This window comes from Artemia franciscana, chromosome 17 (assembly GCF_032884065.1).
Source record: "Artemia franciscana chromosome 17, ASM3288406v1, whole genome shotgun sequence".
In the NCBI taxonomy this organism is placed as follows: Eukaryota; Metazoa; Arthropoda; class Branchiopoda; order Anostraca; family Artemiidae; genus Artemia; species Artemia franciscana.
Window position 1 is genome coordinate 1815191 of NC_088879.1, and position 13391 is coordinate 1828581.

At 36.6% G+C, this 13391-nt stretch overlaps 2 protein-coding genes across 2 annotated transcripts in view; both read left to right on the forward strand.

The window, feature by feature from the left end:
* The window catches only part of LOC136037674 (methionine synthase reductase-like), a gene marked incomplete at its 3' end in the record, with an annotated part of 463030 nt that overhangs the window by 407627 nt on the left and 42012 nt on the right, over positions 1 to 13391 (forward strand).
* On the forward strand, positions 9456 to 12923 carry LOC136037673 (uncharacterized; the record flags this gene model as incomplete). Its single annotated transcript, XM_065720414.1, is given in 1 exon segment — positions 9456 to 12923. A coding segment is annotated over 1 exon segment (2451 nt), but the record flags the coding sequence as incomplete, so codon positions are not given.

Here is a 13391-nt window from a genome sequence, read left to right on the forward strand (position 1 = left end):
GGAAAATCCCCTAGCAGAAAAATCACCCCCCCCCCGAAAAATGTATACATACTTTCCAATAGCAAATACTGTACGTAAACAATGTGCAAATTTTATAACTTAAAGAACTTTCCCCAGGGGTTATTAGGGGGTCATAATATATCCAAAGGCGTAGTTATTCAGCCTTTCAAATGTGCTGAACAGAATGGTTGAATCAAAATTTTGATCGGACGATAATGAGTAAAAAGGAGCACGCAAGGGGGCCTAGTCAGCCCTCCAGTATTTTTAGTCACTGAAATATGGCGCTAAAATTTTAGTTTCCGTTTGAATGGGGTTATCCGATATTCTATGACCACTGGGACGTTACGATCACCCCTGAGAAAAAAATAGACTGACATCTGTGACATTCCTTAGCAATGATGTACCTCAGCTTCCGATGAGACCCTTAGCCACTACTCCTCTCATCCTTTAATTATTTAATTTGGACGACGATTCCCTCTGGGCAAGGTGCAGGTGCATGTTATGTCATTGGGATTGTTTTTTACGATATTCTGGTGTCTGTTACATAATAGGGAATCATTTCCTTGGTTAAAATATAACAGTTCAAAATAGGGATGAAACCTTTTAATTGACAGTGAAACAAATATAAAAATTTTTAACTAGATATCTCGAACACATATACAATGTCCATCATTAGCAGTAAAACTAAAAGACATTAATAAAAACAGATAATATTTATACCCAATAAACTAATTACTTATAGTTTGTTGCTCTTATTTTTTTTCAATGCAACAAAAGAAGCAAATCTCCTTGACCTTTTCGGTTCCGGTTCATTAGATTTATCTGATATATCAGGTGGACAGAGGTCAAAGCTCTTATGTGAAATGAGATTTACTTTATTTTACCTCAATAAATTATCATAAACTAGCTGCTGGGGTAGCGCTTCGCGCCACCCCAACACCTAGTTGGTGGGGGCGCTTGTATGTGGTTTTGTGTATTTCGGTGGCAGCAGGCCTATTTGGAGGGTCGAGAAGAGGTTAATGATGACCACTGATGACGTGACTCTTGTGCGCAAAGTTTTGAACTCAGGCCGTCGATTAAGTGTATTTGTTTAATTGCCCAAATGTTAAATTAACCAAAATATGTGGTTCATGACATTGTGATGGTGCATGAGAACATATGCAAGGTGTGCGCGAAGATTCTTCCAAAAGTACTCATTGACGACCAAAAATAGCGGTGAGTGAAAGTGTGCCAAGAAAATTTGAACATATTTGAACAGGTTAAGAGTCCTGGATCTTTGAGTATGATTTCGTGACAAAGAGGCAATCTTCCGAATAGCACACGTTGGTGTCTCCTCGCCCAAAAAAGGCAAGAATGACCACATCCAATGTGAAAACGATCCTCATTGTCTTTTTGACATCAAAGCCATCGTTCACCATGAGTTTGTATGTCGAAGTGTTCAAGAGACTCAAATAAAAGGTCAACCGGGTCCGGCAAGACACTGTAGTTGACTGGAAGTTGCATCATGACAACGCCCCGGCTCACACCGCCTCTCTCGTGAAGAGCTACTTGACCGAGGCCGGATCCCCAACGCTTTTGAAGCAGCCCTACTGCCCAGATGTGGCCTTCGAACTTTTTTTTTGTTTCCTTGCATGAAAAGGCTGATGAAGTGCAGGCATTTTAAGGTAACAGAGAGGACCCAAGCATCATGCCCCGCCATTCTCAAGGCCCCGCCAACAAGAATCACAAAAAGAGACCGGGATGCTTGGAAACAGGAGGAGGCAGATATATGAAAAATAACATGAAAATTGCTCTTTTCTTAATAACTAACCAAGTTTTCGTTAGAAGTACAGAAAAGGGAAGGAGAAGGGACTCCTGATAAAAACATCCTATTTATTACTGTATATTATTCAGCCTATTGGGCTCTAAAGGTGCAGAGAGCTGTCCGGTAGGAAAAGGATATAAACAATTAATTTATTACTGCTTGTCCGGGTTTAATTTAACAGTAATTCTGCACCTTTGAATGCAGAGGTCCCTAATTTTTACCTTTACCAACTTTTCTTCAAACGATTAGTAGTTTTAAAGGATTTTTGGATCGCTCTTCTCATGACTCCTGGGTCAATTTAGTTGTTGGTGTCGTCGTCTAGACGGCTAGAAGGCTCGATCCAGCATAGGTAACCATTCAAACATAATATGCTTCCTAATCGACTTCGCAAAAGTTCCTTAACTCTCTTATGGCACGTCCAGACAATCAGCCTTCTGTAAAAATGAGGTGAAAAATTACTTAGTCCTATTTTCCTTTTTCGCGACGGAAAAAGATTTTCTAGGATCAGTAGCCTAGAAATTTCTTAATAATTAAAAAACACTTGTGAGAATTCTCATATCCCTAAATGAACAAGTTTCCCCCTGAAAGACCCCAAAATTACCATTTTAGGGGAGAGGAATCCCTGGAATGGAAACAGTGAAAACAAGGCTCAAGTGACCACAACGTAAATAAGTTAAGGCCGTGATTAAGTGAACTTGAAAACATCGAGGCTCAAAATCAAAGTTAGTGTAGCCTTCTGTCTCTCAATTCTCTAGAGACCGTCGATTGTCAAACCCTTCAAATAGCACTTATTCATTGGCGGAAATAGCAGGTTAGTTATACCAGCTTGTCAGTCTGGTTTCTAGGGCGATCTGAAACGATTCTTTCTGGCAAAACGCTTATACAAATTTCAGGTAGCTGAAAATATTCTATGGGACTGTTCGAAAACAGGAAAATACATCGAAAAATGGTTGCAATCATCTTACAGGTTATTGTCTTCTTCTCATGATAGTACTGATTTTGTTCTAAGATCAACATCCTTCATAGAGTACACTTGTGAAAAAGAGCGAGACATTTTCTAAGATTTCTAAGCAATTAGAGGAAATAGAGCAAACATTTTGTAGCATCTTCAGGAAGCTATGGCCTGATATTAAAAGCGGTATTTTCCGCCAATGAATACTTGAGTACTTTTTAAATATAAATTTTCGATTTTAACATGGGATTTGCTTCCTCACCAACGCCCCGCTCTTTACGCTAAAGTTTGACTCTTTCTCTCAACTCTTCTTTTTAAAATAGTAAAAAACTTTAGCGTAAAGAGCGGGGCGTTGGTGAGGAAGCAGCCCCTTTCATATACGAAGTAATTTCTGTTCGTTTTAAGTTTTAATTTTGCTCCTTACTTTTAGTTAAAAAAAACTTGTTTTTTTTTTATTTAATTTCTGAACGTTTTTCAATCAATGCATGTTTTGATTTTGGCTCCGCAGAGGAATAATTAAAACGAAATTTGCATATTTATTTTTTTTTGCTAAATGGCTTTCTCATAATTTTGATCGAATGATTTTGAGAAAAAAGAGCGGGGGAGGAAGCCTAGTTGCCCTCCGACTTTTTGGTTAATTAAGATAAAGGCAACTAGAACTTTTAATTTTTTACGAATTTTTTTTTTAGTAAAAGATATACGTAACTTATAAATTAGCTTACGTAAAGAAGTTTTGTATTCTCATGTTTTTATTACATATATGAGGGGGTTCGCCCCCTCGTCAGTACCTCGCTCTTTACACTAAAGCTTAAATTTTGTCCCAATTCATTAAGAATGACCCCTGAATCACCAAATCCGTAAAATAAATAGTTGAAATTACAAAAAATACTTTAGCGTAAAGAGCGGGGTATTAGGAGGAGGTGAGCCCCTCATATGGGTAATAATTTCTGTTCGTTTTAAGTTTTAATGCTGCTCTTTACTTCCATCTGAAAAAAAACTTTTTCATATTTCTTTTTTCATTGTTTTTTTTTTAATACTGCTAGTAAATCCTGCACTCCCTTCATGGAAATTTTCTTCCACCATGACAAATTTCTCGATGGAAAGCTCCCCCAGCCTATCCCCCTATTCTCAACCCCTCCCCCCAACCAAAAAATCCTACTGAAAACGCCTGCACACTTCCCAATCACCATTACTATATGTAAGCACTGGTCAAAGTTTGTAACTTGTAGCCCCTCTCACGGGGACTGTAGGGGAGTAAGTCGTCCCCAAAGACACAGTTATAAGGTTGTTCGACTACGCTGAATAAAATGGCTATTTCGGAATTTTGATCGGTTAATTTTGGGAAAATAATTAGCGTGGGAGGGGGCATAGGTGCCCTCCAATTTTTTTGGTCACTTAAAAGGGGCACTAGAACTTTTCATTTCCGTTAGAATGAGCCCTGTCACAACATTCTAGGACAACTGGGTCGATACGATCATCCCTGGGAAAAAGAAAAAAAAACAAAAAAAAAACAAAAACAAACAAACAAATAAACACGCGTCCGTGATCTGCCTTCTGGCAAAAAATACAAAATTCCACATTTTTGTAGATAGGAGCTTGAAACTTCTACAGTCCGGTTCTCTGATACGCTGAATCTGATGGTGTGATTTTCGTTAAGATTCTATGACTTTTAGTGGGTGTTTCCCCCTATTTTCTAAAATAACGCAAATTTTCTCAGGTTCGTAACTTTTGATGGTTAAGACTAAACTTGATGAAACTTATATATTTAAAATCAGCATTAAAACGCAATTCTTTTGATGTAGCTATTGGTATCAAAATTCCATTTTTTAGAGTTTTGATTACTATTGAGCAGGGTCGCTCCTTACTACAGTTCGTTACCAGGAACTGTTTGATAACTCTTAACTTTTGTCCCAATTCTTTAAGAATTACCCCTCAATCAGAAAGGCCGTAGAATAGATAGTTGAAATTACTAAAAATACTTTAGCATAAAGAGGGAGGTATTTAGGTGGAGAAAAACACCTCATATGCGTAATAATCTCTGTTCGTTTTAAGTTTTATTGCTACTCCGTACTTTCAAATGAAAAAAAATTTTCATGTTTTTTTTCCATTGTTTTTTTATAGTAATGCTAGAAAATCCTGCGCCCTTTTCATTGAATTTCTTTTCCCCCATGACATATTCCTCCAAGGAAAGATCCTCCCATATAACCCTCTTCCCTCACCCCCGGCCAAAACAAAAAAAAACTGAAAATGTTTATATACTTCCCAATAACTATTACTGTATGCAAACACTGATCAAAGTTTGTAACTTGCAGCCCCTCCCCCAGGGACTGTGGGGGAGTAAGTCATCCCCAAAGACATAATTATTATGGTTGTCGACTATGCGGAACAAAATGGCTATCTCAAAATTTTGATTCGTTGACTTTCAATTCCGTTAGAATGAGCCATCTATCGACATTCTAGGACCACTTGGTCGATACGATGACCCCTGAAAAAAAAAAAACAAATAAACACGCACCCGTGATCTGTCTTCTGGCCAAAAATATGAAATTCCACATTTTTGTAGATAGGAGCTTGAAATTTTCGCTACAGGGTTCTCTGATACGCTGAATGCGATGGTGTGATTTTCGTTAAGATTATGTGACTTTTAGGGGGCGTTTCCCCCTATTAAACGAAATAAGGGAAATTTTCTCAGGCTCGTAACTTTTGATGACAAAGACTAAATTTGATGAAACTTATATATTTAAAATCAGCTTTAAAAGCCGATTCTTTTGATGTATCTTTTAGCATCAAAATCCCGTCCTTTAGAGTTTTGTCTACTATTGAGCCGGGTCGCTTCTTACTACAGTTCGTTACCACGAACTGTTTGATACAGAGTCGGCATGCAACTGGAAGTGGAATAGAGATTCAGTGCAAATAGGATTCGAAAGAAAATTCAAGGAAAGTGGCGTGTGCTAATTTTACAGATATGTAGCGGTAACATTTGAAAAAAGTAGAAAGCTATACACAGTAAAATCGCTGGGTCCATTTTTGTGCCCTGAACCTGTCTAAAGCTTTTGACAGTATTTCTCATTCTCAAGTTATGTTTTCCCTTGTCAGTTCAGGAGTCAACGTTTTATCGTTCAGGTTCTTCAGTTTTGGTATAGTAATTCCTATATTCGGTTAAGTTTCACTCTAATTGTTATGGGAATATTCCAACCCGCTTGGAAGTGCGTCAAGGTGGTGTTCTTTCACCGTATCTTTTCAGTATTTGTATCCGCAGTGTGTTATACACAATTATGCCCTTTCTTTTTTGTAATTTGGTAAATGTCTCTTGTATTGCATATGCGGATGATATACTTCTAGATCTAGCCGTTCTAGATCTAGTCTCTCGAATTCCGTATCATCTATTTCAAAAAATTTCAAAACTGTTGGTCTGTCATTGAATATTGACAAGTGCGAGTACATAGTCTTTAATGCAAAGTCTATGCCCATTTGAAATCCGCGTTCTAACTTCTCCATCCATTGTGTCTCTGATTTGCGGCGGTCAAGCATTCATATTTACTGGAATCTACTAGCTTTTAGGATCAATATTGTACGGCCTATTAAAGAAAACTTAAAGCGGGTTATGGTAAAATAGTAGCTAATCGTGGTCATTATTATCGAAAAGCGCTTGAATTGCTATACACTAGTTTTTGCGACCATTCAATACTTTTCCTATCTGGTATTTCACCTATCCTGAAAAAAAGACAAGATCTGGCTGAATTGTGTATATTATATTTCCGATATTGTAAGTTTCTGTTTCATTTACCCCGGTCTTATAGGAAAAAGAAAATAATTCGGTATTTCGGGGCTTCTGACATTATTACTCCTTTGCGGAAGTTAGGCTCAAAATTGGAAAAGGATTATATTTTTTCTCTGGGCCCCTTCCACCTCTTAGTTCGTTTATTTTCCCGTTAGTTTTCACCTGTTTTCGCTTTATAGTTGTGTTATCTCTTAGCAGTTCTTTCGTTAGTTGAGTTATGGTTGTGGTATATATGTTTTATCGCTCGTATAGTTGTGTTATTTTCAAATTATACTCCATAATAGAGAGGCTCCGAACACCCAACATTGTATATTAAGCTCTGAATTTGACGTTTTTTTCTAATGTGACCAGATTCGTTCTACGCCCTGCGCCCTTTTCATTGAATTTTTCTTCCCCCATGACATATTTCTCCAAGGAAAGATCTTCCCACATAGCCCCCTCCCCTCAACCCTACCCCCAAAACCAAAAAATCCCCCTGAAAACGTCTGTACACTTCCCAATAACCATTATAATATGTAAACATTGCTCGAAGTTTGTAACTTGCAGCCCCTCCCCCAGGGACTGTGGGGGAGTAAGTCATCCCCAAAGACATAGTTATTATGGTTTTCGACTATGCTGAACAAAATGGTTATCTCAAAATTTTGATCCGTTGACTTCGGGAAAAAATGAGCGTGGGAGGGGGCCTAGATGCCCTCCAATTTTTTCGGTCACTTAAAAAGGGCACTAGAACTTTTCATTTCCGTTAGAATGAGCCCTCTTGCGACATTCTAGGACCACTTGGTCGATACGATGACCCCTGGGGAAAAGAAAAAAAAACAAACAAATAAACACGCACCCGTGATTTGTCTTCTGGCAAAAAATACAAAATTCCACTTTTTTGTAGATAGGAGCTTGAAACTTCTACAGTAGGGTTCTCTGATACGCTGAATTTGATGGTGTCATTTTTGTTAAGATCCTACGACTTTTAGGGGGTGTTTCCCCCTATTTTTCTAAATCAGGCAAATTTTCTCAGGCTCGTAACTTTTGATGGGTAAGACTAAACTTGATGAAACTTATACATTTAAAATCAGCATTAAAATGCGATTCTTTTGATGTAGATATTGATATCAAAATTCAATTTTTTAGAGTTTTGGTTACTATTGAGCCGGATCGCTCCTTACTACAGTTCGTTACCACGAACTGTTTGATATTTGCTTAAGTTTCAATTTTTTCACTGGCTGTTAATTGTCCTTGGTCTTCTTTTCTTTGCGATTTTGTGTTTTGTTATTAGGAGGACAGCTCTTTTATGGATATTTTTTCAGCTTCGAAGTTTTGTGAATGCAAAAGTTAAACTTTGGCGTAAAAGCTAAGGGTGGAAAAAACTGAATATGATAGTGAAAATGAATGTAAATCAATTATAAATAAAAATTGCAAAAGTAGAGAACAAAATTAGAAATTAACCAGTTGATCCTTCTGAACATCTAACTCTCAACGCTACAGTGACTGGGGATTCTCATTGTTTTACGATTGGATTCTATTTCTTAGGAGTAATGTAAAAAAAAAACTGGAAATAAAGCGCTTCTTAGCTAATGTTAACTATGGTATAGGCTGGGGGCTGAATGCGATTGACCTTAGCAGTCTGATGAAGATTTTACGTATAGGCTATTATTCAACCTACAGAAGAAAACATTTATAAAAAAGGTATTGGGGAATATATGGGCTAGTCGAAACTCATTTTGATTAGAAATTATTACATTGTTGTAAAGAGGACAGAAACAGTGACGGCGCGCCAAAGCCTTTTCGGAGGTGGCGTGCCGCCGGTTTTGGCGCGGCTTCAGGGACTACCACTTAAGATAATACGTCCGATGCTCATTTTCAGGGGATATTAAGCTTTAAAGGTATTTTGTCGTTTAATGTATGAAAATGATGTGTACACCATACCATGATTAAAAACAGGTGTGCTAAAAGGGGCGCCAACAAATTCGAAAGTTTGCTCTCGTCATTTATGTATCGTCATCGCAAACACCGGTCGAAATGGAAAGTGATGTCATCGTAGTTAGTCTCACAATATCTCATTCAACAGATCCTCATTTGCAACTGATTCTGTAATTTGGAGGATGTGCAAGCTGTTCATCAATAGCATCACCGGAGTGTACAAAGGACATTTAGCAGTATGAAGGTGATTCAAATTTGGGAATGGTTTGTGTCGTATGTGCTACCACATTCTTTTGTGATAAATTGTCCAGCAGATTTGAAGCTAAAGATGTTATAATTGATGGTTGGATCATCGCTTACATTGCATCAAGCTAAAGCGAAACACAATTTTAAGTTCCCAATCTGTCTGCGGAAAGCATCAGTGAACGGATGACGTTGTAAACAGGTAAAAAAAATAAATTCGGAAAGTGGAAGTGGCATACTGTGACGTCATTAGGAGGACCATAGGTTTGATGCGATCACCCCTGAGAAAAAAAAATTATTCCGAAGTTATAACCTATTTAGATTTTTTTTCAGTCCAGAAGCTAATATTATATCAATTTTTTGAATAAATTACTGAGCCATTTCCAAAAAAAGGACATATATATATATATATATATATATATATATATATATATATATATATATATATTGAATACATATATACTTAATTATTGCTCGTTTGAAGATAGAAGGCATGCACGTCATTAAGTTAGAGTATAGCTCTTATAAACCTTTTAACTTACTTTTGTTGATTTTTTTTTTTTTTTATCAAATGCAAATCTGTTGTCTTGCTCTGATACTGTATGAAAACACAAGACCCAAAGTTTTTCTTGCATTTAGTAAAATCAGTGGGGCTTTATTCCTGTGTCAGATAACCACCAGTTAAAGGCTGGAACCGCCAAAACCTAGACAAATTGTGTAATACAATGTTGGACAGTTTTGAATACAACAAAGATTACAGTTATGATAATAGTAGTGAATTCAAAACAGAAAGAGAGTTCGAAATGGATTCAGATTTTGTGAAAACAATTGATCATTTTGGCTGCTCTGCATTATCTTGTGAGAACAATGAGATAAGCAAACACATAATTAAAGAAGAAAAATTACTTGGTGAAGATTTTGCGAGAATAAATCGCACTTTGTATTCGACTGAGCTTGAGAATGAGATATTTAGTCAGAGACTAGAAAGTATTCAGTCAAGAATTTCTGAATTAAGGTCGAAGTATGTCTCGTATATAAAGACCCGTATGTCTCTTCTTCTGGAGGGTAGGGATAGAATATTGGATGAAATTACCAATTTAAAAGAGTTAGAAAAAAATATGCTTGATAGAAGGTCAGAAGAACTCTCTGTCATTGCCATTGAGGATATTGATTGGCATAAAGTCGTGAAAGAGATAAACATCAAACTATCACAGGAATTGGACATTGATTGGTGGCAAAACTTTTGGATCAAGTACGCTCAGCCCAGATTACTTTATGATTCAATAAGTAAATCTGATGAAGAGATCCTGCAGAATTTGATAAGAAATTCTGAGTTAAAGTTTAGTCAACTGGTTAAAGAACTAAGGTACAAATTTCCTAAAAAAAAAGAAAAATGGCTTGAGAAGCAGATGGAGAGATTGACAGAAGAAATGGAAATAGCTTCAAAAAAGGAGATAATTGACTCAGTCAGTGATATAAATGGTGTCTTGCCCTTCAAGTATGTTGAAAATGAGCTTTATAGGCGTTTGGAAGGATATTCGTATCACCAAATTAGAAAAATTCATAGTATAATTCAGAATAGGATTCCAAAAAACGTAAAAGGTTTTACCAGAATAGAAGATGCACTTCTTATCATTTATTTTAAAGAAAGGGAAATGTTTGAAACTGAACTCGAGAAGAAACCCAACGATGAAAATAAACCGCATCAAGAAGCCTCCCCATGTATTAACAGGACTTTGGAATCTGCTAAGAAGAGGTACCAACACCTCAAGGGGATTGGTCATGTTGATGAGTATCAAAACAATAAGTGGCACCCTGAAGAAGACGATCGTATTATTTATGCTTTGAAAAGGTCTTATAAACCAGATAGTATTCCATACGCTAGACTAAAATCTTCATTTCCTGGAAAGTCAGCCGATCAAGTTGAACGTCGATATCGTTTCTTAGCCTATCATAGGGATGCCGAACATAAAGAAACTGAGAAGTTCAATCAGAATAACAAAGTAAATGATGACGTTATAAATCAAATCGGATGTTTCAACATTAAAAAGTTCCGGGAAAGGCTTCAAGGCAATAGTTACCGTATCAACACCAAAGTGAGAGCTTCCCTGCGAACAAATTTGAAAGAGTACTGCAAGCCCTATTTTGTCCGAATTGGAAGGGCCAAGTCTGAATATAGAAACCCATCTTGTTCATTGTTCTCTAAAGAATCTCGATGTGGAGCAATGTTACTGGTGAGATATCTTAAGTTCTTGGAAGTGGATCCTTGCAACTTTTTTACGGCTTATGATAAAATAGATGGAAATATTTATGATTTTTTTTGTGCCTATCCAAAGCTGGATACATATGTTCCCCACGCCATGATAGAACACCTTGTTAAGATATTGAGGGAAGGCCAGTATGTAGAAAGAGACCCTTATGAAGAATCCTCATTAAAAAAACGAAGGTTAATTGAAAAAATAAAAAATCAGGGCCATGTTCAAAACAATTCAGTTCTGCAGAGAGGAAGTCATATTGAGGAAGATGGCAGTCATGTAGAGCAAAGTAGAAATGAAACAGACATAACATCTACAAAGAGTCTAAGTGATAATCCAATTGAGAATAATATGCTTGAAGAGCGAAATGGAGATTCCATGATAAAAAATCAGAATCTAGTGGAAAATAGTCTTCAGGAATTAAACAACACATTTGACAAGACATGTTACCACCCTCCAAATGTACCAACTTTACTACTGTTAAGGTCTTTAATTCATCATAAAGATTCTCTTGAAAAAATGATGAAGAAGCAGGAGTCTAACCTATGCCAAAGTAGCTTGGGACTGCCTGTGACAGATGACACTCCAAGGCTGACACCGGAGTATTCTCAGTATCTTCTTACACGTCGACTTCAATCATTGCTTTATTGGCCAATTCGAATGAACAAAGAAGCACCGCCTTCGTGGCTGAAATCAGCCAAAAAAAGTCTTGAAGATGAACAAAAAGATGTATACAAGGCTGGTAGAAGAGGAGGGCTTAATCGAACGGGCATTAAACGGTTGAAAAAGAGCGAATTAAGTAAACGTAGAAGAATAAACATGCTAAAACACTGTCATGGGATGGATGACTTAAAAAGCAAGGTTGAAGAGCCGCGCCCAAAGAGGAAATACACCAAAAGACCTAAGGAAAAAGTGGAAATCAAAATTCGAAGGTCGACTAGATGTCATGAGAATTAGATTTGCCTGTAACTATAAACGCGCCGTTGTCTAACAAGACTGAAAAATACTTTGTCTACTCGTCTGATCATAAGAGCAAGTGTAGTTGAAAAGTTTGCAAGAAGATCAGAAGTTGAAGTGTATTTTGGAATTTTTTTTTTTCAAATTCATACAAAAAATAGAGGATAATGAGGAGTTTGTGAAGACAGTGAATAACAAGATTGTACAATCTACTCGAATATTTTGACAATTTTTTTAACAGCTGTCTTCAATGAAACACAATATAAAACAAATAAAAAAGGAAAAAATCACATCAATAAAACATTTTTTTTGGTACTTGTATGATATACCCCCTGCAGCTCAAGATGTGAAGTTAGGTTAACCCCTTTAGAAACATGTTATATATTTTAATAACTATATATTTCCCATCTATTTTGTCCCTTCTCTTTGTCTTTTCTCAGGCTAAGCTGAAAGAAACTAGCGAAAGAAATCGGTTTGCAGTGTGTCAACTTCAGTGTGTCAACTTCAGCAACTTCAGCTGCAGGAGGTATATAACAAAAACATAAATAAATTTATTTAAGAGATTCCTAGCCTCCTCACCTTACATAGCTTTTACATAATGAGAAAAAAGGAGCGCGCAAGGGGGCTTACTCTGCCCGCTAGTATTTTTAGTTACTCAAATATGGCGCTAGAATTTTAGTTTTCGTTCGAATGCGGTTTTCCGATATTCTATGACCACTGGGCCGTTACGTTACCCCTGGGAAAAAAATAGACAGACATCCGTGACCTTCCTTAGCAATGATGCACCTCAGCTTCCGATGAGACCCTTAGCCACTACTCCTCTCATCCTTTAATTATTTAATTTGAACGACGATTCCCTCTGGGCAAAGTGAAGGTGCATGTTACGTCATTGGGAATGATTTCTACGAGATTCAGGTGTCTGTTGCGTAATAGGGAATCATTTCTTTTGTTAAAATATAACAGAAACCTTTTAATTGACAGTGAAACGAATATAAAAATTTTTAACTAGATATTTCGAACACATATACAATTTCCATCATTAGCAGTAAAACTAAAAGACATTAATAAAAACAGACAAAATCTATACCCAATAAACTAATTACATATAGTTTATTGCTCTTATTTTTTTTCAATGCAACGACAGAAGCAAATCTCCTTGACCTTTTCGGTTCCGGTTCATTTGATTAATCTGGTATATCAGGTGGACAGAGGTCAAAGCTCATATGTGAAATGAGATTTACTTTATTTGGCCTCAGTAAATTATCATAAATTGAATCCTATCCAAATTCACCTGTTTTTCTGTTTATGGAGTTATTTAGAATATAATTTTTTTAATTTCAATTGTTTCCCTGAAACTTTGCTTTAAAACTTGGTCCCTAGAAATCAAAGAAACATTCCCTAACAAAATAAAATGATTTGGATAATTATAAATATGTTCCGATAGAGCCGACGTGAAATCTTCAGGTTTGGAATTTTGCTTTAAGG